At 41.3% G+C, this 26,813-nt stretch overlaps 1 protein-coding gene across 4 annotated transcripts in view; it reads right to left on the bottom strand.

The window, feature by feature from the left end:
- Positions 1 to 26,813, bottom strand: part of NR1H3 (nuclear receptor subfamily 1 group H member 3) — a 56,922-nt gene that overhangs the window by 17,416 nt on the left and 12,693 nt on the right. The window contains exons 1-3 of one of the 4 annotated variants that reach the window (XM_089521596.1): positions 23,900 to 23,958; positions 8,741 to 8,825; positions 1,052 to 1,246 (exon numbers count right to left, since the gene is read on the bottom strand). In XM_089521596.1, the coding sequence (XP_089377722.1) occupies positions 1,052 to 1,166 (115 nt within the window). In that variant the 5' untranslated portion in view covers positions 1,167 to 1,246; positions 8,741 to 8,825; positions 23,900 to 23,958. Of the gene's footprint in view, positions 1 to 1,051; positions 1,247 to 8,740; positions 8,826 to 11,774; positions 11,854 to 23,899; positions 23,959 to 26,813 lie in introns of those variants that run through there. The other 3 variants (XM_089521597.1, XM_089521595.1, XM_089521598.1) reach the window with 3 other exon arrangements.

Below are 26,813 nucleotides of genomic sequence, written 5' to 3'. Positions count from 1 at the left end.
GATTCTTAAAGGACTTGGAGGTCAGCGTTCCTTGAAGACTTTCAGATACAAAAATGATAGCATATATAGGATATATGAGACACATAAGCAAAACAAATTCTTCTAACATGATTCTGGAGGGCTTAAATACCCTAAAAGGCACCAGAACCTCTCTGATCTTGGAAGCTAAAATGGGTCAACCCTGGTTAGCACTTGGATGGGAAATTGCCAATAAATACCAGATGCTATAGGGTATATTTCAGAGAAAGAAAGTGGCAAAACCACCTCTAACTATTCCTCAGCTAAATTCATGGGGCTGCCTTAAGTTAAGAGGTGACTTGAAGGCACACACACACATACAAACACAACATGGTTCTAAGATGGTTCTAACTATTCCTCAGCTAAATTCATGGGGCTGCCATAAGTTAAGAGGTGACTTGAAGGCACACACACATATACAAACACAACATGGTTCTAAGATGGTTGGTCTTTATCAGGCTAACCAGTGGAGGGCAGCATTGTTTCATTCACTCCGGCTGGAGTCTTACTATTTTTGATGAGAAATCAAAAAGACCATTGCTTCCTATGTTGTAAGGTACACACATATTTTCCTTGTGTGCGTGTGTGTGTTTCACTATTACTTTCAGTTAGTGTTTACAGGCCTTTGAAGCAATAAAAAATGCAAAGCTGAAAAAGGAATGTATACACAGATCATGAACAGCATTCCCACTTTAAGAAAACCAACATTTTTGCCTGTCCTCAACTTTCTGTCCAGCACACACAGTCCGCTAGCATTTTTCCAAAACTAGACACACACAAAACACAGTAGTAAACTCCATTCACTGCTAAACATCCCCACACCCTGTAATTTACTATTTGCATGGAGTTGCATGAATGGGAATTTAATGCCTGGAAAGCACTTTTAAAAATTACCCCTATAAATATGATGTACGATTCAAAATGCCACTAGTTCACTCTGCTGTCCTGTTTCATATCATGTACTGTACTTATAAGTGCTTACTCTGCTCAAAAGCTGTGCTCAGCGTGGTTGAAATAAAAGTCTTGGTCTTACCTATATGCTCAGGAGAAATTCCTGAGCTATGGAAAAGTGCAAAATCTTTCTCCTCCATGTCAAATACACTTGTCTTCTTCCCATGATCCTGTGCCACAAGTTGTGTAGGACCCATGCTGGCCTTCCCTAGACAGGGTCATATTCTTCTCATCTCTAAACCATGGTTATGAGATGCTTCTGGAAGAAAGCTGAAATCTAAGAAAGAAAACACAATTCTTGAAGTCATCTAGAAGCCTGATTACTGTTTTGTTCCCTAAGAATAGCCATCCCTCCACTTTTTCATGGGAAACTTTTTTTTTTTGTACATTTATTTCTTTTTTGTTAGGATAACATGTATCCTACCTTTCCACTAGTTGAAAGACAGCCAAGACAAACATTCATAAGCACGAACTTTAAAACTTTTTATAGTGCAATAAAAATATTAAAGCTAGCAAAGTAAAACAAAACACAATGAAACAGATAAAGCTTTGTACAATTCATTCATTAATAGTCCGGCCAGAGAGAGGAGAAGGAGAGGAGCTGCTTGGCAGCCATTTTGAGACCGTGTGCTCGAGACCGTGTGCTCGTTGCTGAAGGGGCGGAGCTTCTGTGAGTCACATCTGTGAGTCACAAGGGGGCGGAGCTAGCAGACTAGCTTTATATACCAACTTCCGGAGCCGCACGCCTAACGGCGCGCGAATTTTCATTTTCTTTAACTCAACAACTCTGCTCAAGTGGCATCAGGTTAGAATCAGATATTGGAACAGAACCTTCCCTTTAAGTGTAAGATAGCAGCCAGTACTTACCTTTAAAGAAGATTGACTGTTATATTTACTACTAAAGTCTTTGCAGTATGGACAACGAGGGATCTGCCGCAGTCACCTGCAACTCTTGTGGGATGTTTCTCTTCTTGCCTACAGAAGTGGAGAACTTCACATGCACCAAGTGCAAGTTGGTAGCACTCTTGGAGGAGAAAGTGCAGCAGCTGGAGTCCAGAGTAGCTACACTTCAGCATATTAGGGAACAAGAGGATTTCCTGGACACAAAAGAACTAACCATCTTGGATGAGTACCACGCAGGGGAAGATGCTAGGGTGGAAGAGGTCACTTGCCAAACAGAGGAGGCAGACAGCTGGAGGAATGTCACAAAGAGAAGTAAGCCAAGAAGGAATTGTTCGGGGAGCTTGCAGCTAGAGAATCGATTCGAAGCTCTTTCCCTTATCAAGGAGGATGAAGAAGAGCAGCATGGACAGACTTCAGGGACAGAGCAGGGGAGCCTGAGAGTCCCACCCGAGGGAACAGTCGCTGCTAAGCCTCGGAAGAGGCGTGTGGTCGTAGTGGGGGACTCCTTGCTGAGGGGTACAGAAGCAGTGATTTGTAGGCCTGACAAGATGTCTCGAGAGGTGTGTTGTCTTCCAGGTGCAAAGATCCGTGATGTGACAGAGAGGCTGACAAGACTGGTCAAGCCTACTGACCAATACCCCTTCCTTTTGGTCCACGTGGGAACTAATGATACTGCAAGACACAGCATTCAGAACATCAAAAGGGATTACGAGGAGCTTGGTAGGAAGCTGAAAGGAATGGATGTACAGGTTGTCATCTCGTCTCTTCTGCCAGTTGAAGGGCATGGTCCAGGAAGGGAGAGGAAAATAGCAGATGTGAACAACTGGCTTCGCAGATGGTGCCGCCGAGAAGGATTTGGATTCTTCAATCATGGGCTGCTGTTCCATGAGGAGGGACTTCTTGCAACAGACGGGTTGCATCTCACGCCAGTTGGAAGAAATGTTTTTGCCAACAGTCTCAAGAACTTGATCAGGAGAGCTTTAAACTGAGTTCCGAGGGGAAGGGAGACAATATTAAGGAAGGCGAAAGGGATGGCGAAAATAGTCAAACTGACATAGAGGAAACAAGGCAAACAGTGCAAGGACCCAGCAGTGGGAGGCAAAAAAACTTGCACAGGCAGCAAGTAAAAGGGAACCATGGTCTGCGATGTCTCTACACTAATGCACAGAGCATGGGAAATAGTACAACAAAGCAAATATGATATAATAGGCATCACTGAAACCTGGTGGGATGTGTCTCATGATTGGAATGTGGAAATAGAGGGGTATAACCTTATTAAGAGAAATAGGCCAAACAGGAAAGGAGGAGGAATAGCACTATATGTCAGAGATATTTACACCAGTGAAGAGATCCTGGGCATCAATCATGGAAGCCAGGTGGAGAGCATCTGGATAAGAATCAAAGGGGAGGGAAACAACAAGGGTGTTACGGTGGGAGTCTACTACAGACCCCCAAGTCAGACTGAGGAATTGGATGATATCTTTCTAGAACAGATGACCACACAGTCAGAAAAGAGAGATGTAGTAGTGATGGGCGACTTCAACTATACTGATATTTGCTGGAAGTCAAACTCAGCAAAATCCTCAAGGTCTAGCAAATTCCTCACTTGCCTGGAAGACAATTTCATGGTCCAAAAGGTGGAAGAGGCAACAAGGGGGTCAGCTATTTTAGATCTGATCCTAACCAACAAGGATGACATGGTTAATGGGGTGCAAGTGGTGGGATCATTAGGTGGAAGTGACCATGTTCTCCTGGAGTTTGTAATACAGTGGAAAGGAGAAGCCAGGCAGAGTCAGACACGCATCCTAGACTTTAGGAGAGCGGATTTCAGTAAAATTAGAGAAGTATTGAGGGCGATTCCATGGTCAGAAATACTAAAAGATAAAGGAGTTCAGGACGGATGGGACTTTCTCAAAAGGGAGATACTGAAGGCACAATTTCAAACAGTTCCAGTGAGAAAGAAAAACGGGAGGTGTCTCAAGAAACCAGGATGGATGACTAAGGAACTTTCAACCGAGCTAAGTTTGAAACGGAACATGTATAAGAAATGGAAAAAGGGGGAAATCACGAAAAAGGAATTCATAGAAATAGCAGGCATGTGTAGAGATAAGGTCAGAAAAGCTAAAGCGCAGAATGAACTCAGGCTTGCTAGAGAGGTTAAGAACAATAAAAAGGGCTTTTTTGGATATGTCCGCAGCAAGAGGAAGAAGAAGGAAACGGTAGGGCCACTGCGTGGAGAAGATGGCAAAATGCTAACAGGAGATAGAGAGAAAAGGCAGAATTACTCAACACCTTCTTTGCCTCAGTCTTCTCAGAAAAGGCAAAGGGTGCTCAACCTGAGGATAATGGAGCAGAGGACAGAATAGGGGAATTTCAGCACAGAATAAGTAAAGAGATAGTAGAGGAACACCTTGTTAATCTAAATGAATTTAAGTCTCCGGGACCAGATGAACTCCATCCAAGGGTATTAAAAGAACTGGCAAAAGTAATATCGGAGCCATTGGCAATCATATTTGAAAACTCCTGGAGAACAGGAGAGATCCCAGCAGACTGGAGGAGGGCAAACGTTGTCCCCATCTTCAAAAAGGGGAAAAAAGAGGATCCCAACAATTATCGTCCAGTTAGTCTGACATCAGTTCTAGGAAAGATTCTGGAGCAGATCATTAAACAGAGAGTCTGTGAACATCTAGAAGGCAATGCCATAATCACAAAATGTCAACATGGGTTTCAGAGAAACAAGTCATGCCAGACAAACCTAATCTCTTTCTTTGACAAAATTACCAGCTTGGTAGATGAAGGGAATGCTGTGGATATAGTATATCTTGATTTCAGTAAGGCCTTTGACAAGGTTTCCCATGACATTCTTGCAAACAAGCTTGTAAAATGTGGGCTAGACAAAGGAACTGTTAAATGGATCTGTAATTGGTTGACTGGCCGAACCCAAAGGGTGCTCAACAATGGCTCCTTTTCATCCTGGAGAGAAGTGACCAGTGGGGTCCCACAGGGCTCTGTCCTGGGCCCAGTGCTATTCAATATCTTTATCAATGACCTGGATGACAGAATTGGGAGCATACTTATCAAATTTGCAGATGACACCAAATTAGGGGGAATAGCTAATACTCCAGAGGACAGGATCAAGATTCAAAATGACCTGAACAGACTAGAAAGCTGGGCCAAAGCTAACAAAATGAAATTCAACACAGAGAAATGTAAGGTATTGCACTTAGGGCGGAAAAATAAAATGCACAGATATAGGATGGGTGACACCTGGCTGAATGAAACTACATGTGAAAGGGATCTAGGAGTCCAAGTAGACCACAAGTTGAACATGAGTGAACAGTGTGATGCGGCAGCTAAAAAGGCCAATGCTATTTTAGGCTGCATCAATAGAAGTATAGTGTCTAGATCAAGAGAAGTAATAGTGCCACTGTATTCTGCTTTGGTCAGGCCCCACCTAGAATATTGTGTCCAGTTCTGGGCGCCACAATTCAGAAAGGACATTGAGAAACTGGAGCGTGTCCAAAGGAGGGCGACAAAAATGGTAAAGGGTCTGGAAACCATGCCCTATGAGGAACGACTTAGGGAGCTGGGGATGTTTAGCCTGGAGAAAAGAAGGTTAAGAGGTGATATGATAGCCCTGTTTAAATATTTGAAAGGATGTCATATTGAGGAGGGAGCAAGCTTGTTTTCTGCTGCTCCAGAGAACAGGACCCAGAACAATGGATGCAAGCTACAGGAAAAGAGATTCCACCTGAACATTAGGAGGAACTTCCTGACAGTAAGGGCTGTTCGACAGTGGAATGCACTTCCTCGGAAGGTGATAGAGTCTCCTTCCTTGGAGGTCTTTAAACAGAGGCTGGATGACCATCTGTCAGGGATGCTTTGAATTGGATTTCCTGCATGGCAGGGGGTTGGACTGGATGGCCCTAGTGGTCTCTTCCAACTCTACGATTCTATGATTCTATGATTCTATGATTCTGTATAAACTGGCAGTGCAGTTGTCACCATTCCGCCCATTTCCAACAATCTGCCTAATATAATGTTAGGTGAGATCCCTATGTTCCTGGTCTTGTTAGTATTCTTACATCTATCTAGAAATGAAGGACTTTTGTATGACAGGGGCCTCATAGCCTCCAGCGGTCACAGTGGGAGCAGAGACAACCCAATTTAATCCCAGTTTCTCAGCCGCTTTTAAATGTCCCAGTTTCTCAGACCTTCTCCCATTTTGCCCTTTTTGTACTTGACTCACTCAATTGCTGCAAATTGAATTCAAAGTACAAAAATAGTTTGTACTTTGAACTCAGTGGAACAGGAGAGAAGGGGGCAGATGCTTGGCCTTCCTAAATTCAGTACATAACTCCCAGGTTTTCTCTGCTTAAAATTGTAGTTTTGTGTATTCTTCCTCATTAATATTTTTTGATGTGACACACACCTTTGGTCACGGTCTGATGTGGCACAGCCACATCTCTGTTTCTGTTTTCTTCTGAAAAATGATAGAAGTTTGCATGTGCAAGTAGAGGAGAGTGCAGGCTTGCTGAGCACGGCACTAATTTGGGCAGTATGAGAACAGCTCCTAATGGGGCTAGGACTTCTTGGATAAGAACCCAAGTCAGAGAATATGCTGAAGGATGGTGGGATCTTTATGCTTTACAGCTGCTGATATTGCAACCAGGAAAAAGTTACAGTTTTGTTTCTGCCCACACACTGTCATTCATATCAGCACCTACAGTGGCAGAAGGTCAGGAATGGAAGGCTTTGTTCCTTCTCGCTTCTTTCCCAGTTTAGCTGAAATGCCTGAGGGTATTTTCCCCCAACAGAACATAGATGAAATAACCTTCTGCCCACTTTGTAGACATGAGAATTACTACTAGAGGTGTCTATAACAGGGTATGAGGACAGAAAGGGGTGAATGCTAGATATTATTCCTTCAACCCTTTGGAAAACTTTTGAGCAGAAATTAAGGATTTTGAGGCTCTGTGAAAAGAATTCCAAACTGATGCCCTGGTAACATCAGATTTAGAGATCCAGATACAATTAATACTACCAAGTAAATTTTTATTTGTCCTTTTAAGCTTCAAGAAACCTGATTTCCAAGTAACAAGCATACAGGTTGAGTTTTCTTTATCCGTAATTCCAAAATCTGCATTATTCCAAAAAACATAACTTCTTTCATGGGTGGCTGAGGTAGTGACACTTTTACTTTCCAAAGGTTCAATGTATACAAACTTTCTTTCATTCACAAAGTTATTGTTTAAAATTATCTCCAGGCTATGTGTACATCCCTCTACACCACAGACTATTTATCCACAGATGCAACTATCCACAGTTTGAAAATAGTTAATAAATATAAATTTCAAAAAGCAAACCTTGATTTTGTCATTTTATATAAGAGACACCATTTCACAGATTCTGGAACCAAACCCCAATGGATTACAAGGGCCCACTGGATAAGATATATATGAAACATTAATGCATTTTGTGTTTAGACTTGGGTCCCATTCTCCAAGATATCTCATTATGCAAATACAATTATTCAAAAGTCACCCCCCCCCCAAAAAAAAAAAACAATCCAAAACATTTCTTGTCCCAAGCATTTTAGATAAGAAAGATTCAACCTGTATTTGTATGGCACCCATTTGTCTCTGGATATAAACTTCCTACACTTGGACTACTTTAGTATTCCATGCTATGTATTATATGCTACTGGTAAATCTTAATTTATACAAGAAATTTAAGCACCTGCAAGTAATTAGATGACAGAAAAAAATGTCCTAGTTATTACTAGTTACTGTGTAATGGCCACTTGTGACAGCAACAGTGATTAAAAGTGTGCTTATTTCTTTTTATAAAGAAAATGTTTGGATGTTGAAGTCTACAAGACTGAGAAATGGTCCTTTAAACAACTGGAGATTTTTGATACACCTGACCTAGATGGGGCCAAAGGGCTCATTCAGTAAACTCTAGAATCACAAACAGTTGTTGAAAAGTATTCCTTGTTCCCTTGCACACAACAAGAATCAAGAATTATAAAGGATTCTGCTTTGTCAGGGGCAGGGCAGAACACTAATACTTGCTGCCTGTTTGCTCCAGCTACAAATAGGAACAGCTGAACAACCACAGACTTTTTGTTCATGGTTTACCTCTTAAACCTGATAATCTGGCTTGTCTCTCCCCCCAAAAGCCAGAGAAATCAACCTAAAACTAGATTTTAGGAGAAGAGACAAATCAAATTGTTGGGTGGAAACTTCATGGTAAATAAATCATAGATGGGAGGTGTGGGGATTTGCTCAGCCTGCTTGGCATTGGGCCTCAGTATGCCACATTATCCTTGACAAGCCAGAATTCTGACACTCCATATAAATGTAGGCATTGTCTGAATTGGTCAAATAACTGCACTTCAGAAATGAGTACGTGGAAAGAGGTCTAGAAAGCTATGTAGGGAGAGATGAACACCAACACAAAGAAGAGCATCAAAAAAGGATGCAGGAGCTGTGGGCATATGAGGTCACAGTGGAAAGCATACAAGTCCCTACATTGTACAGCCTACAGCACATCTGCAGCCAATGCCTTATGAACTACTGATGAGTAATGAACAACATTTCTTTGCTTATTCTACCCAAGGGAGTGAATTCAAGCTAGAAATAATAAGGCAATGTCCTTTTAATCCCCTTGAAAATTTATACAAACAAAGATATGTCATAGATGCAAAAACGCATCCTAAACTTTTAGGTCCAAAAAGAAGACTATAAATCCACTAGTGTATTTTCCCTGTTTCAGACTAAGGATGGCTACAATTTAAGGAGTTTGTTACTTTTTAAGAAAGAAACTTTACTGAGGCCTTTTCCTAAATGCTGCATTTCCATTTTACCTTGGTGGATCCACAAACAACTCCAACCTGTTGCTCCTTATTTAGCGCTGCCTGACCATAAATTCCAAAACAAGGAGTGAGGAATCTGAAACAAAAGATATACATTATGTTGAACTGGTGTATACTTTATGAAATAATGGATAATTCTTAAAATCAAGGCTATATAACAATCCCATGGCTCATCCGTTTGCAAGCATAATGCTTTGCCAGAACAGGTATATTCTAGTTGCAGTGCTTATGAACCTAAAGGTAACCTAACAGTCAAGACATGTGGGCAACATATATTTTTAAAAAAATTGATCCCCTCACTTCTTTCCAGGAATGGCACCAAATGCAGCTCACAGCAAAATTAAAACAGATATAGGAAGAAACAAGGTAGAGTTGAAAGCAGACAAAAGGTTATCATGTTGAAGTACAAATGTTTATTTATACATACTATAATAATAAAAGTGTCATATTTAAAAGCAATTGAAAATGTGTTGATTAAAAACACACACAGTATCAATCCATTCGCTCTTTCCTCAACAGCCAAAAACCTCCAAGAATATAAAGATGTTTTGCCAGCTAACAGAAAGACAGTAAGAGCTGTACGACAGTAATGGTAAATATTTGTTCTATTTACGCTCCTTCACACACGTTTTAAAAAGTCAATGTACTGTACTGGGGAATGGACATAACATGCAAAAAATATAAATACATTGTAATCATTCTATAGGTAAGAAATCAATGTTACGGGCCAGTTTCTGTGTATTAAGGTAAAACAAGACAATTTTGGTAAAATCTGTTACTGGGAATGCATTTCTTAGGCCAATACATGTTCATAAAATAATGTGCAACCTTTTGAGTTCTCCAAAACTCTTTGTCAGCCAAAATGGTAAATAAGAGAGAAAAGGAGGATGGTGGCATTAAAACCATGAAGGTCAACTGTACACTAGCCTTGAGAGATATCCCCCCCCCCCAAAAAAAAAAAGGAAAATACATAATTGTAAGGATCAAATGTTCAGCATGTTTACAAGGTTTAGTAAAACCTGGATAAAGAAGTAAAAAGATTCATGCCTAACTCAAAGATTATAACATTTTTCTGTACTTGAAATTTGCAGCCCTCAGAGCAAAATAAAGAAGCAACTGCCCTGAGTTTGCAGAATGGAGTTGGTTACAAATAACAGAGTGACTTGGAGATCTCTCATTCATAGGGTCGCTATAAGTCAAAGCCAACTTGACATAATACGGCCACTTACCTCAGCAAGTCTGAACAAATAACTACTTATTATTTTATTCTAATCTACCATCACCTTTGTCAACAGCACAAAGAGGGTTGTAGTTTTCAAAAGCATACTGTCCACCATTTACACCATGTTTTTCACCTGGTCAATGTCCATCTTCAGTACCAAGCCAAGTCTCTGCTTTGGGAATGGATATCAGCTGAAACCAACTGTTCATCCTGCAGTAAATTTGGTCCTACCTTGCAGATTCAGCTTGTCACAAGAGAATATAAAGCACAGATGCTCCCTCTTCCATCTTGTTATTCCAGTGATTCCTTTGCTTATCCTACCTGACCCTTATCTCTGCAGTAGGACTCAACCTAATTCCTGCTTGCTTCAGTACCCAAAGGGTTATCTCCTTAAATGTACTGGAAAAAACAGCTCTGTGCTGAAGATATAACTGGAAACCACTGGAAATATTTAAAAGTCCAGGCACAAAGAGCACAAGATTGGCTACAGAGGTCTGGCAAAGCTGATCTGAAATTTCCTTACTTTACTCTAGTTAAAATTATACATACTGTAGTTAAGCATCCCTGGAAACTGGTGATGGGATGCCCTGCTTTGCCAGTTGTTGTTCTTACAGTACCAGCCCCAGAAGCCAAAAAGACAGCCTATTAGGGAAGCATTCTTCTCAAAAGCACAACAAGAGTGAACAGCACAACCCATGGGGAAGTAAATGTAGGTGAAAGGCTGAGGGAAGCATAATATTTCTTGGTTTGCAGTCACACTGGTGTCTCGGATCAGGCGCCAAGTACTTCCAAGACATGTTGGCAACAGACCCAATCCCCACCCCTGCCTAGAAGCAGCTGAACAACTCAGAGAGCAAAGGTCCAATGTTCAGTTCTTTTTGCCATCTCAGATGTAAGTCATCATTACCAGGACAAGCCAAATGATCCAAAGTGCTTCACTTTGGGTTCATCATCCATACCCCAAGCAGCTTAATGGTTCTTCCCCCCCCCCCCCCGCCAACTCCTTCATCCCACAACATCTGCTGCCCCAAAATAAAGTCTCTGATCCCTTCATTTACAAGAGCTTTGGTTTTGTTTTCATCTCCTCACAGCCAGTTCTGTAAGGGCTAAAACCATTCCCTCCATTATATGTGCATTTGTCTGTATGTATCTACATAAATGAAAAGTAATATGTAAGGGATCTACAGTCTTGAGCAGAGAGCTAGCTGGGATGGGTGAAGGAGGAACTGTTTACATCCAAGATTAAGGAGAAAAAAGTTGGCTTGAAAGTCTCAAAGGGTACATCTACACTGTAGAAATAATTCAGATTCACACTACTTTAACTGTCATGGTTCTATCCTACAGAATCCTGGGATTTGTAGTTTTGTGAGGCACCAGCACTCTTTGTCAGAGAATGCCAAAGACCTTGTGAAACTACAAATTTCAAGATTCCATTGGATGCTGCTACAGTACTTAAAGTGGTGTCAAACTGCATTATTTCTACAGTGTAGATATACCCCTAGAATCCACAAACACTGCAGCCAGTGGCCAGAAACCTCCCAAGGGGTTGTGAGAGTTATAGTCTAACAATAGCTTTTCCATATTATAGTTTAAACTTGTCCCTTGAGGCTGATTGCCTTGTCAAAACCTTTCAGTCTTCAGTTGCTTTCTCCAGCTTAGATAAAAATATACATATCTCTGTTTTCTTCATAAAGAGAAACGATGACAGGGAAATGGGATAAGCAATATTACACTGAGCAAAACTGACAGAGGAAATGACAAAAAGTGGAATAATAAGCAGTCTCTATCTTTCTTTTTGCTCACCATCACAGTCTCCTACTGCTTTCCCCTTTTTAAAAAGCTATAATGTGCCTTCAAGTCCACGCTGACTTATGGCAACCCTGTCATAGGGTTTCGTGGGCAAGATTTATTCAGAAGAAGTTTGTCATTGTCTTCCTCTGATGCTGAAAGAGTGCAACTCGCCCAAGGTCTGACAGGGGATTTCCACAGCTGACTAAGGCCCTTATCACACATGAACCTGGAACTCCAACCCAGAGCCTTTCCAAAGTGAGGGGGAAGCAGAGTCACTTTGAATCCAAGGCAATTCACATGATTAATTATCACACGTGAAGGATGAAATTGTGCTCATTACTGAGGCAAAGCTGAACGAGTGCAAAATAAATTACCACACCAGACGGATTCAACGATTCAAATTGGCACCCTTGCACATACTCAGTGGGGCTCTGGACACTGTCATCCTTCCCTGCTTCCTCCGTTTGCCCCCTCCTTAGCACCAGGACACAGGAGGCCAGTGAGAGCAGGATCGGGGTGATGGAGGAGGAGGAGGATGAAGCACCAGGACACAGGGGTTCACTGGGGGCGAGATCGGGTTGTAGGAAGATGAAGGAGCAGGATGAAAGGGGCCAGGGAGAGCTGGATAGGGGTGCAGGAGGAGAAAGAGGTGGATGAAGGAGCAGGACGAAAGGGGCCTGGGAGAGATGGATGGGGGTGCAAGAGGAGGAGAAGGATGAAGGAGCAGGACAAAAGGAGCCAGAGAGAGCTGGATCGGGGTGAATGAGGAGGAGGAGGAGGATGCAGGAGCAGGATGAAAGGGGCCGGGGGGGGGGGGTGAGATCAGGGTGATCTTCCACACCAGAGCAATTCGGATTGAAATCAAAGTGAGCTTGGAAACTATTTTTGTGAATTCGCTTGTTACTGAATTCACCTACATCAGGAGTCACTTTGGATTGACTTTGGATCTGGCTCAGAACTGCTCCCCATAGAAAACGATCACGTGTGATAATACATCACGTTTAAACGTGAATTCGCATGGTTGGACCAGGAGTGACTCCGGATTGGAGCAAGTGACTCCAGACTGGAGCTGCAAAACCTGTCGTCTGATAAGGGCCTAAGAATTTGAACCCTTATCTCCTGCAGTCCTAATCCAACACTCAAACCAATATGACACACTGGCTCTATTTTTAATTTTTTCCTTAGCATTTTTAATTTTTAAAATGTCAGTGGAAAGTTATTATGTATGTGTAATTTGGATTTCATTCTACCTTTTCCAAGTAGGGTCTCTGCACAGACTAAAGTCTGTCATTCATTCATTCATTCATTCATATTCCACCTTTTCCCCAACATTGGGACTCAAGGCAGCTGACAACACATTAAAAACAATACAGATTAATGTGATATTTTAAAAAACCTTCCTGATCCTTCATCACATACATCTATTCGTTTTGGTTTTTAAAAATGCCTAAGCTGATGGAAGCAATTTTAACAGAACTCTACTGAATTCTGAGTGTTTATCACCTACATAATTGATTGTTTGATACAATCAGTTCAGAATGCAATGTACCATACTAGAATATGAAAACCATACATGACACGATCCCAACCAAAACAGCGGTTTTAAATAGTGCTTTGGTTACCCCAGAATTTCTATCAAAGCAGTAAGAGGTGCACCCACAAAAAGAATTTAAAAATGAAGGACAGCTTCCCTAAAACAGACAATAAGCCCACCAGCACTATTCCTCCACTGTAGTAAACATTCAGGTGAAACAATAAAGAGCCACTCAATAAGAATAGTCCCCATGGGAAGTCTGCACAATAGTCAGAATCGTGTTAGTGGCATGTGTGTGCTACATGTGGCTTATCTATATGCATGTGTCTTTTTTGGATGGAGATGCTATTCTGTGCAATGTTATCATGCCCTGTAACGGGCCATCGCTGCTGCTGCCTAGCAGTGGGGAAGAGAAAGGAGATAAGATGCAGCTCTGAGGGGAGATGATAAGTGGCAGTGGTGTCACAAGGGTTGGTGTCACCTGGTGCAGGAGAGGACAGGCAAACTGCCTTGCCAACCCACACAACCTGTCCAGCCAGACTGTTCCCCCACCAGAGTCCTGCATGATTACTGCCACACCAGACTCTGAAAGTTCTGCCGCACCCTCCTCCTGAAGCCTTCAGTCCCACTGGACTTCAGTCCCAAACACCACACCAGATTCAGAAGGTAGGCCCCTCCCCAGGTGTACCACCCCACTGGATGATCCAGTGTGGTCCACACACCCTGCATCCCCCTAGCAATGCTTCTGATAGGTGGGTGCCAGACATCTCTTGAGCTCACTGCCATTTCCTTCTCCTTCTGAACCAGTGGCATCCCCCCCAGTGTCACTCAGTGCAGGGAAAGGTCTGCCAGGAGGGCTATGGGGGGAGTGACAGTGGCCAAAAGGGCTCACTCATTCTTCTCATTTGCTGTGGAAGCGACCTCCTCTTGAGGAATAAGCCACTGCCACAGCAAAGCCTGGAGGGATGAGCTCGCCCTTCTCCATTACCACAGCTTCCTCCTCAGGAGAAAGCCGTCACAGCAGCAAAGCTGAGAGTGGCAGGTTCACTCCTCCTTACCCAGCAATGGAAGGAGGGCCCAACCAGGTGTGACCCTTCCTCTGGGGTGTCAGCCGGTGAGAATCACACCCTACACACCTCCCTAGTGATGCCACTGCTTTGCGCAGAGACCAGCTGATTCTTGTTCATTGTTTGACTTCCTGCCCCACTCCTTCCCAGCAGTAGCGGTGGCCCCTCCCAAGCCCTGACAGCTGTTCGGTAGAAGAGGATTTTAGATGGGGCTTCACCTGCTCTTGACCAATATAAATAAATAAATCCTCTGTTATTTTTAAGGTTCTACAGCAGATGCTGGCAGATTCCTCAGAAGATGAGTCAATGTGGTGCATGTTCCCTGAAAGCAGAATGTCTGATTCAACTAATGGCTCACATGAGATTCAGATACATGCCAGGTTTTTCCCCCTGGTGTGCCAGGGACTGGCACTCTATTTGTGCCCATTGACTACCACTGTTTCTTTCTTTCCTGGCAGATTGCTGCATACTGTAGCACATACTGTAGTGCTCACAGACTAGCACCTGTCTCCAGGCCACCACTTTGAGCAGCACAGCTACAGGGTGCTACTACTTCATACAGATGTCAAATTCACATTTAATCCTTGTAAAATACTTTGGTTAGATTACAATTAACAGTATTTCTTGCTTGCTAACTCTCCAAAACATTGCAAAGCAAGGAGGACTGCCAGTATTGACATAATGAATGTATCCCATTGCATACCATGTGTAGGGCGTTTTTCTCCTAAGTGCTTACAAGCAGTTTATATATCACACATCCAAAGACAACTAAAAAAGTAGCTACTCCTCCTACTGCAATACAAGCCACAACGGACATAAATGCCACAGTGAAAATATTTGGGTTTTGGCTTAAATGATAGTCAGCTACTTCTGCCCTTCATCAGCTGTGCAGTCTGTAGATTAGACTTCCAGGAAAGTTTAACCTATATACCAGGAAATTTTTCCAGTACTCTGAATAATGTTATCTGATTTTGCACATTTGGTTTAAATGTTATGCAACTAAAACAACTAGTTGATCATTCTAGTTCACCAAAAGACTGGTTGAAGTACAATAACCCAGATAACTATGGATAAATATAGATGATTGATTGATTGACAGATATTTGTGGAAATTATTCCATGGAAAATTACAGCATAGGGAAATTTTCCACATCTCTATAAGCACCAAGGGAGGAAAACAAGACGCCAAAGCTAAATAGGAATACACAATCCATGCTCATTTTCTCTGCATAGAGCAGGCTGGTGCCACTGTGGCCTTTCACTCAAGTTAATTCCTCTTATTTTTGTACCACCAAGCAAAATTTTCACAAGCTCCCTAAAAGGCTTTCTCACTTCCTCTAAGGATCTACAGGAGGGAAGCAAAATGTTCTCACAAAGCTTTCTCCTTAAGTTGTTCCTCTTGATTTCTCTAGTACCCTTTTTCTCAAGTTGCTTCATGAATGGTCTAGCTCACCAATTTCTCACTATTTAGAAATATTGAAGCAGTGTGATTCCCCATCCCCATATGCTAACCTTGTGACTTAGATCTGGGGTGTAACGATTCTGGAGAAACTAGTTAGCAAAAGATCATCAACTACTAAACAATTCTGTATGTGTGCCACAGGATAAACCTGCACAAAAGCATTTAAGTTCTCATGGCATGAAAATGTTAGTGTTTGGATTTCAGCTTCAGTATCCCCAGCCAGAATGGCCAGGGGATTCTGAAATTACCATCCAAAAGGTATTGTTTTCAATCTCCGACTCTTCTCTCCATCCGACCTCACAGTATATACAGTATCACTCAACTCAGAAGTTTAACCTGCGTGGAATATGGAATAGTGGTTGGAGCACTGGAGTAGTGCTGAGGAGAGCAGTCATTTTCTCCCAACTAAATCTACAGACAGTGTTGTTGTAAAACTCAGCTTGGAGAGAACAATGTATACCACCTCAAACTCTTTGGTAAGAAAGGAGGGGGAAAATACAAATGAAAGGGAAAGGTGTGCCAAAAAACTGACACATCCTATGAAGCAGATGGGCAATTGCAATTATTTCCTTTACATATTGTTCCCTTCTCTCTTTTAAAACATCATTCCAGTCTCTTGCAATTATTTCTCCACTATCAAATGTGTTGAGAGGCTTGAAATTCTTAGAAGTAAAGTTTTAGATTTGTCACAAACTTAGAAGATGCAGATTTTATTCTTATGGCTCTTTCTGTTTAAGGCTAAAGAACTGTCCTTCCCTTTTCAGGTATTCAAAAGGAAACCTAGAATGGATTGTCAATACTTAGTTCAGGACATTTTAACAAATCTGGCCTTGATCCAAGAATGAATCTGCCAGAAACATTATACCAGCCTTCTCAGGTATGATTCTCCGCTGAAATGCATCTCACAGAGAGGAGGTCGTATCCAGGTCTCCTGCATCAAAACAAGCTGAAGACAATTCCTCTCACCAACAAAATATGCTAAAGTATTCCACATAATGGTGAAGAAAACTGCAGGGTTGGGGTACGTACAGTTAAATGGTCTAGAAAAGAGAAAAAGTCTCAAGATTTGGAAAAGGAAGATGATTTTTTTTGTTCTTGAAAATAGTCCAACGCCAACACATTTTGGCTATTTTCTATAATAAAATCATCTTTCTTTTCTACATTGTATCTATTGGGTGCTTCCAGTCCCCTTTGCTCTTTGGAATACATAATTAAACAGAAAGGTGTGTGTGTGTTTTTTTAAAAGTTTGCTTTCAAAGAAGATGACCTATTAATCCAATCATGGCTTCTGTATGGAAGACTTGAAAAAATATTATCAAAATGCAGGAAGACCCCTTGTCTCCTGGCGATTTAGGGAAAGTCTTTATCTACGTAATATCCCACAAATCTCTCAATATGGGATCCAAGGTGACACAATCTGAATTTTAAAAATGCAGTTAAAACAATGACCAGTACAAAGTTAAAAATCAATTACACAATCATATTATAAAATATTAATTTTAAACCATTTTTAAAGCCAGTTAAATTATATTTAAAATTATAATACTGTAATACAAAATACAACACAACCAAAATTGAAAGACTCTCTGCAGCAGCTGGCACTCAAAGGCCAGGTTTAAAAGAAAGGTCTTTGCCAGCTGGTGGAAAGTTAGCAGAGAAGCAGCCAAACTAGTTTCTGGTGGGCCAAGTATTGGGGGAAAAGAGCAGATCCCTACAGATCCCTGCATTGGAAGAGTGGTTAATAAAACTAAGATAAATGATAGACCTTGACATATTAACTGCTCTTATAAGAGAGCCTTCATTAAAACAAGTGGAAGAAGATTGGAAGCCAATCCAAACTTATTCAAGCAAAAAATGAACAAGCCTAGCAAATATTAACAAATAAACGTGAAAAGATCAGAATAGAATCATAGAATCATAGAGTTGGAAGAGACCACAAGGGCCATCCAGTCCAACCCCCTGCCATGCAGGAAATCTCAATCAAAGAATACTAGGAAATTAATCAAAAGTTATTTAAATAAGAATTTTAAAGAGGTGTAACCAAATTACAATTATAAATAGGATATCATAATAATAAAATACTATATAGTAAAATTGTGAGAAGAAAGAAGGTACAGATGTAAGTCAAGAAAGAGGAATCTCAAAGAAAAACAATCAAAAATGTTCAATACAATCTGGAAAGAAGTGAAATAACAATAATTGTGATATGCCATCATGAAAAGACTGATTTAAATTATGAACACTGAATAATAACATATCTATGACATGATTGTAAAAAGTTATCATTATGTATCACTGGAGATATTGCACTTTTCTCCCAAGCTAGGCACGGGCTGGGTATGGACAATAATTGCTTATAAACAGAAGTAATCACACCTCCATGCCCAGCTCAGAGGCATCATGTACCCAACCCAGCTCTTGCAAAAAAAGGACTTTCCCATTCTTTGTGTGGGCCAGATTGGGTACGTGATGTCTCCAAACTGGGCACAAAGGTGTACAATAATATCCATTTTTATGTGGTCTTTTCCCATACCCAGCCAATGCCCAGGTGTGTGATAATCTCCTGTGTTACTGACATCCAGACAGGATGTAATCAAGGCATATATCAATATAACCTTGAACCTCATTTTGAGAGAAAGGCAGGATATAAATCCTTTAAATAAATAAATATAATAACCCAACCTGACATCTCAAGGAAAAGCTGATGCTGGCGCACTTGCAATCCTGGCCCCACTGAAACTTGAGCTTCCAGGCTCAGGGATGTATCCAGGAGTACACTCAAACTATAACCCTGAAATTTCAGAGGATCCTTGCTCCATCCAGTATACACTGTATCCCTATTCCCTGATCTGTCTTCACCTGACCAGAAGGACCTCTACCTTGTCTGGATTAAGCTTCAATTTGTTTACCTTTATTCAGTCCATTACTGATAACAGACACTGTTTTTTTCAGATTAGAGGGAAGGAAATGCCAGATAACCTCTTCAAGCAGTTTCATGTATATGTTGAATAGTGTATGTTGAATAGTGTGTGGGGAGGAAGTGAGCCCTGAGGGACTCCAATAGCCCTGTGGTGAAATAGGAATCCACCTACATCACCTTCTGAGTTTGCTGCCACTGCCTCTCCACCCCAAAAAAGACTAGAACTACTGGACAACAGTGCCCCAAGTACCATCCAAGAGAGGCAGGCAGTTCAGAAGTGATACCATGATATCAAAAGCCACCAAGATGTCCAGCAGAATCAACAGGGACACACTCCCCCTGTTCCCAATCCCAGTACACATCATCCACCAGAGACCAAAGCTGTCCCCATTTAGGAGATTTGATAATCTCCTAAATCTAGCTGTACCACTATTATAATGCTGGGGCATCCAATAAAGCAAAATGATGAGAAATTCAAAACAGATAAAAGGAAATGCTTTTTTACACATATAGTTATGCCATGGAATTTTCTACCCTATGATGTTGTGATGGCCACCAACTTTTACAGCCTTAAAATGAGGATTAGACAACTTCATGGAAGATAACGAATAACTGCTAAACATATTGGCTATGGTTGGCCCTCAGTATCCACAGATTCTCTGTCCATGGATTCAACCTTTTATGGCTTGGAAAAAAAATTAAATCCATAAAGCAAATGTTGATTTTGCCATTTCATATAAGGAACACCATTTTAATATCCCACTGTATATAATGAGACTTTAGCATCCATGGATTTTGGTATCCACTGCAGATCTTGGAACCAAATCCCACAGGCCCACTGTATAGTGGTTGCTGGGGAACAATGATCAGTGAGTGTTAGTGCATACATTCCTTGCTGTAAACTTCCTATATTCCTCTTTGATCACTGTGAAAACAGAATGCTGAACCAGATGGACATTTGGGCCTGATTCTACTTCACTCTTCTTATGTTCTTATGATTATTACTTATAGAGGCTTTCTATCAGAGTGCAGAGATTAAGCCCTGGCATCTCCTGTCCTTCTAATCTTGCAGATGTTTTACAGAACACAACCCCCTACTTGTTCCCCATTAAACATAAAAACAAGAAATCTGAAAGGGTTGAAAGGCACCTTTTGTCTGAAAATACATCTTCCCTGCTCTTGAACAATGAAAATTCTCATCCCAAGCCTTTCAGGGAGAGGAAGGGAGCCAATTCCACAGTAGCAATCCAGAACCCCAAGTTCTGTCCTTCTTACCTCAAAACCTGTTGCTTCTCTCTGAGTTTATCTACCTTTCTCCTTTGGTACTTTTCTTCCTTGCAGTCATTTTTTCTTCCAACCACCCACTCCTGGAATGGCCTGAACAGCTTGTAGCAGCAGCCCAAGGAGCAAAAAGAGAGAGGATGGGTTGTCTTTCTAGCTACCCTTAGATCCCAGAATGGATAGGGTGCCCTCCTCTCCCTGCCTGCAGGATGTATTTGGTCCTTGGGAAGGAGAACAAAAAGAAGAGGTTATTAAAGTTCATCCTTCTGGGTTCTCTCTCTCTCTTTCTCTCTCTCTCTCTTTCTTTCTTTGTGAGCTCAAGCAGCAGCTCCTTGAATCAAGGCAACTGTTGCAGAGAACAGTTTATCTGCATGAAGGCAGAGTCAGGTATAATACCAGTTAGCAAGGGTCTGCTGCAGCCACAATCACTACCTCATCATCCACTACCTCTTCTTAGTTTGGTGGCTTGTAGAAATCTCCTATCACAATTATTCATTTTTCTATTTATTTTTACCCAACTGCTCTCCACTGGTTCAGTTTGATCACTTGCATGGATTGCTGCACAACTGAACTTGTCCTTGACATATAATGCTACTCTCCCTCCTTTTTGCACATCTATTCTTTCTGAATAAATTATACTCTTTAATCGTATTCCAATTATGGGAGACTTTCCACCTGGCCTCCATTATGTCTATAAATTAATATTTACTTCCCTGCACTACTACTCCAAGCTCATATTGTTTGTTTCCCAAACTCTGTGCATTGGTGTATAGACAACTGAAGCTTTGTTTGTTCTCACCTATCAAATTATTGTCTATTTTTCTGTGGAGCCCATTCTCTCCCTCAGCTTCTCTAGAATTCCTGGTGTCTAGGGCTGGCTTTTGGACTGATATTTGAGCTATCATTTCCACATCTTTCTTTTAGTTTAGAGCCCTCTTGATCCGATTTGCCATATTACTACCAAAGACATTTTCCCAGTCTCTGTGAGGTGAACCCATCTATAGCCAGTAGTCCTCTGTCTAAGAACTGAAGAGTATGGCACTAGAAGCCAAATTTCTCCTATCACCATCTGCATAGCCTGCAATTCACTTTTAATATCTTCCTGTCCCTTCCTGTCCTTCTTCACTGGCAGAAATAATGAGAATACTATCTGTACCTGTCAGAGATGTTAAGATCAAAGGTGTTACTGGCTGTGTCATTGGTACCCACATGAATAAGAAGGAAGGACATACCAATCTGTGTTCTTGATTAGTTTTGGCAAGTTGTCAGTCACATACCAGATGTGTATGCCAGGAATGGCACTTTTTCTGATACAACTTGTCAGGATGGCAAACAGGTGCCTCTACACCCCTGAGCAACAAGTGCCCAACCACCAGCACCTTTCTTTTCTTCTTGTTGTGGCTGGTGGCTAGTTTAACTCCTTCCTTGGCATGTGGTGTCCCTTGTTGATGGTTTCCTGTTTGTGCATTTTCATTGCTGATATCCTCCTGAAGATGTAGGAAGTGATCACTTAGTTGGAGAGATGCTGAATCCCTTCAATATAGTCTGCTCCTGACAGTGACTGTTCTCCATGGTGTTTCCTCACTATTCCAGGCCTCTTCATTTTTCTTGGCAGTTTCTTCCTGTTGGTTTTGTATGACCAATTCTCCCTGTGTTCTGTCCAGAAAGTCTTCCTCTTCTCTGTTGCATTGAAGAGACACAACATGTAGCTGTAATTCACTGACCTGCTCTTTCAGGAGAGCTACCAGTCTTCAGTTGCTGCAGGTATAGTTAATTTAAGATTTAAGATTAGATTTAACGAAGGGAATATATTGCACAAAGTCCTTCATCCATTTGGTTGAAGCCTTGGCTTTTTCTTAGGATTACTATGACCGTTTGGTGCAGAATACCACAGTCAGTTATCCTCCTGCAGTACACAGCACTGTTATTGTGTGCTTTCAAGTCACTTCCAATTTATGGTGCCCCTAAACCAAACTTATCATAGGCTTTTCTTGGCAACATTTGTTCAGAGGATATTTGCTTTTGCCTTCCTCTGAGGCTGAGAGAGTATGACTTGCCCAAGGTCACCCAACAGGTTTCCATGGCTGAGCAAGGATTTGAACCCTTGTCCCCAGAGCTGTAGTCCAATGCTCAAGCCACTACAACATGCTGGCTCTTAATTTACTTCCATTAATAAATTAACAGGGTTTTGTGGGGAGGGGGAGAATTTGGACTACAACCTACACAATTGTCCAAGGCCAGTGGCCATGCTGGCTGGGGAATACAAGGTGCTCTACTATAAAAAAAACTTTTCTAAGCTCTGTTCTTGCGTTTCATTTTGTAAACTGCACTGTGATGGAAACAAAATGCTGAAAATGATGCACCTCTTTGTTTGTTCCAGTAAGAATCTTTCTGTTATTTCATTAAGACCAATGGTATACCCAAAAAAACCCCACCAGGAAATAATTTTTAAAAAGAGAAACAAAAACAATGCCACAGCAAACTTGTGATTGTGATGGTGACAAAAGAGATGATGATAACAGTAATAATATATGTATCACATTATAATTGTGTTGACATTAAATCATACTCAAAATGAAACTGAATTCATCCTTGTGAACTTTTTCCTTTCAATACAAAACAAAACAAATGATTTTTCTATAGACTGATCATCCACTTCCCCAACTCTTATGTTAACAATTTTCGTAGGGGTAGCTACCACATTATTCTTCTGAAGCAAAAATGACATATTCTTGTGGCATCTTTAAAAAAACATATTTATTATTTTAGTTAATTTTTATTATAAAATCATTGAATCATAGAGTTGGAAGAGACCTCAAAGGTCATCCAGTCCAATCTCCTGCCATGCAGGAACTCACAATCAAAGCATCCCCGACTGATGGCCATCCAGCCTCTGTTTAAAAACCTCCAAAAAAGGAGATGCTACCAAACTCAGAGGGAGTCTGTTCCATTGTCGAACAGCTCTTATTGTCAGGAAGTTCCTGCTAAAGTTGAGGTGGAATCTCTTTTCCTGTAGTTTGAATCCATTGCTCCGTGTCCTAGGCTGCATCTACACTGCAGAAATAATCCAGGTTGACACCACTTTAACTGCCATGACCCCAATGCTATGGAGTCCTGTGATTTGTAATTTGTTATGGCACCTGAGCGCTCTGACAGAGAAGACTAAATGTCTCACAAACTACAAATCCCAGGATTCCATAGCACTGAGCCATGGCAATTATAGTGGTGTCAACCTGGATTGTTTCTGCAGTGTAGATGCAGCCTTAGCCTCTGGAACAGCAGAAAACAAATTTTCTCCATCCTCAGTATTGAAGGCTAGCAGGAATATTTTAATGGCAGCAGCAAAAATAAAAAAGTTATATGAATGATAATGTTTAAAAGAACAACAAATCATATATTTGTCAAAAGGAATTTTAAGAAATCAAGAAGTAGGGGTTTTCCACTTTTTAAATTAAAAAGAATACTGACCAGACAAGTCATTCTTGTTTCAGTTTTTAAATGGTTTCTTAAAATTAATATGGGAAGGAAAAAGCAGTCTTGTGGCACCTCTTTCAGCATTCATGGGCTATCGCCTGCTTCTTCAGATGGATATCAGATGCAAGCAATAGTCTGTGAAATAAATTAGTCAGTCTTAAAGGGTCACAAGACTTGCTTTTCCTTCCTTTTTTATACTGAAATAGACTAATGTGGCTATTTCTTAAAAACTAACCAAATGCAACCAAATGCAACCTCACTTACATCTCTGAAAATCTGAGAAGGAAGTATCTTCTGCGGATGGTTTCTCAAAATGACCCTATCCCATCTTTCTTCTCCACATAATTACCCTAGTCTCCCAAATCCAAAGGATAACAGACTACAAAAAAGGCTGCTTACATATCTGCAAGTTGCTCTCATCTGCGACTGCTCACTGGTTCTTTGGTGCTGAGGAGGTCAGTATCCGAGAGCGAGAAAGAGGGAGAGATTGAGAGTGGGAGGAAGGTCTGTAGTTCTGAAACTGACCAGCAGTAACCTTGGGATCTTGGCTCTGGCTGTAACCTAGTGCTGGGTCTGTCTCTTGCTATCAGCCCTGACCTTTGGTCAGTCATCAGGAAATGTAATTGTGACTTTAACTTTGTCAGGGGATTCAAACAGGAAGATTCCTATTAGCACTCTTCCCTTGAGGAAAAGAACATGGAGGAGGGGGCCAAGAATTATCCCTATATCCTCTCATCCTCAGTAAACCAACACAAGAAAGATTGAGATGGGTCAGTAATAGTCTGAAAACAACTGCAGCTTTGGAAAACCCCTGGCAAGCTGGTCTGTGGAAAGACAAAAGTTGCTGCCTAGTTTAATTTTTGCTTAAATTTAGTAAATTGCCCGTACCAGTCACTACTCAAGGCAGGATTGTGGCTTGCTTAGAGGTAAACATGGAACACACCTCTTGGTTTCTACAACCAAGGGTTAAAATATAAATGGACGGTTAGCCTACATTACAAACTACATACTGTGTGATGCCAAAATTTCCTGTTCCTTCAAGGTCCATTTAGGATACATTGAAATTTTTTTCATGGTCCATTTTAGGATACATTGCCTCATGCTGTCAATATAAAGACTTCAACATACTGTTCCACTGGTCAGGGATGTTGAGAATATTCAGAAATGTCCCTGGGCAACCTGGTGGCTTGTTCTGTCCTGCCAGCCATGAGATAAGAATAATCACTGGCCTGATCAGACCCCCAAAGGGCCAAAATTGTGAAATACTCACTGGCCTGATCAGACCCCAAGGGGCGAAAATTGTGAAATACGACCATAGGGGTAGCCATGTTTTATTAAGGAAAATGATTATGATACAGCATTCAGTTTGTTTTATTCAATATATGGTTGGATCCTACATACTTGTCCTGTTCCTAGAAGCCTTAGAATTTGTAAAGTTGGAAAGATAAGTATTCATCATCTGTCAGTTCAACAGTCAGAAGAACTTGCTACTCTGGCCACACATGAATACTTGCTGTATAGATATCAACTCTAAGAAAATGTATTTTTAAAAATATGCTTATCTTATATTAATCTCTATGTCTAGCCCATGCTCATATTCTAAGTGCTCCCTCCTTTCCTTTTTTACTTCTTTCTTTTCCCTCCCCCCCCTTCTTTGTATTTATAATGGGGGGGGGAATTTTTTTAAGAAATTGAATAAATTAGTTCCCATATGGTCAATTCATTCATTGGTGTTCAGTGTCTCTTTTCTGGACAGAAAAATTACTAGACAGAAGGCAATACAGCATGCCTGCGCCATACATGGGCTCACTATATGAGGACTCAAGGTCACACAGACGGCGAACCCTGGCCCTCTTAATGGCGCATGCACCCACTGCATACACCACCATTAAAATCAGTGGGACTTGAGGTCCCATGGTATTTCCCTTACATGGGGGGTCTGGAATGGATCCCCCACATAAAACAAGGGTCCACTGTATTTTAAATGCTATCATACATGTAGGTCATTTTCCAGTAAGGGAAGCAAATGTGATCAAACATTTAATGTGATGTATCCGTATTTTCCGGCGTATAAGACGACTGGGCGTATAAGACGACCCCCAACTTTTCCAATTAAAATATAGTTTGGGATATACTCGCCGTATAATACTATCCCTCTTCCAACGCACACCAAATAAAAATTTTAAAAATCAGATTTGATTTCAATATGGTAATTTTAATTCAAATGCTTATGCCATGCAGGTACTTAGCAGGAAAACTTGTTGTATGCAAAGGCTGCTTGGATTGGTCAGCTCTCCCTGCCTGCCCAGCCCTCCCTGTCTCCAAGATTTTATTCTACCGTACTTGTACAGAGCCCCCCTTCCTGCTTTCATATGGTCGCCACATATGCAGGGGATGTGGCCGTGGCCATTTTGAGCTCCCCCCACCATATGCGGCGACCGCAGATTCTCCAGTCCAGCTTGGAAGTTTCAGCACCCGCCCTATAAGATGACACCCGGCGTATAAGACGACCCCCGACTTTTGTGAAGATTTTCCTGGCTTAAAAAGTAGTCTTATACACCAGAAAATACAGTATATGCTTCCCATACTGCATGTCTCCCATACACACAACAGAAAACTGTGAACACAGTATACTCACATCACACATTTGACCCAGTTCCATGAATTAATTACATAAGCAATAGATGCACTAACTTATGCGCCATCAGTTTTATAAATCTGACAAAGTAGTTTGTCTGGAACTTTCTCCCACTGGATGTGGATGATCTCTATATCATGTTTAACCACACAGAATTTGTCACAGTGTACGTGTCCAGGCAATTTGAACAAGGTTCTCAGTATGCTGTGCAGTCTTTAGGCAAAGGTGAGTTCGGCCTCTTTAGCTGTGGCACACAAACTATGAAGTGGATACCAAAGTGACGTTTATAACATGCACATTATTCCCTTATCTAAAACAGGCTAAAAATAGGCAAAATTTGAAGGTTTCTGGCATTGGCTAATGCATTTTGATTCATCATCATCACTGTTGTGTTGTGGTGGTATGCCTTCAAGTCTTTTCTGACTTATGGCAACACTAAAACAAACCTATCATGGGGTTTTCTGAGGCTGTAAGTGTGTAACATGTCCATGGCCACCTGTTGGGCTTTGATGGCAGAGCAGGGAATGAAACTAATGCTCAAACCACTACACCAAGCTGGCTCTTCTTATTAATATTATTATTGTTGTTGTTTATATAGCGCCATCAATGTGCACTCATCGCTCTCGACTCACGGGGATCTGTTCCGGACCTCCACACACAACTCAGAAATATTGC

The sequence above is a fragment of the Sceloporus occidentalis genome, unplaced genomic scaffold (genome assembly GCF_023333645.1).
Source record: "Sceloporus occidentalis isolate IW3139 unplaced genomic scaffold, rSceOcc1.0.p SCAF_4, whole genome shotgun sequence".
NCBI classification, from domain to species: Eukaryota; Metazoa; Chordata; class Lepidosauria; order Squamata; family Phrynosomatidae; genus Sceloporus; species Sceloporus occidentalis.
Note: the sequence above shows the minus strand (reverse complement) of the source record. Positions and strands in the feature narration are given on the sequence as shown.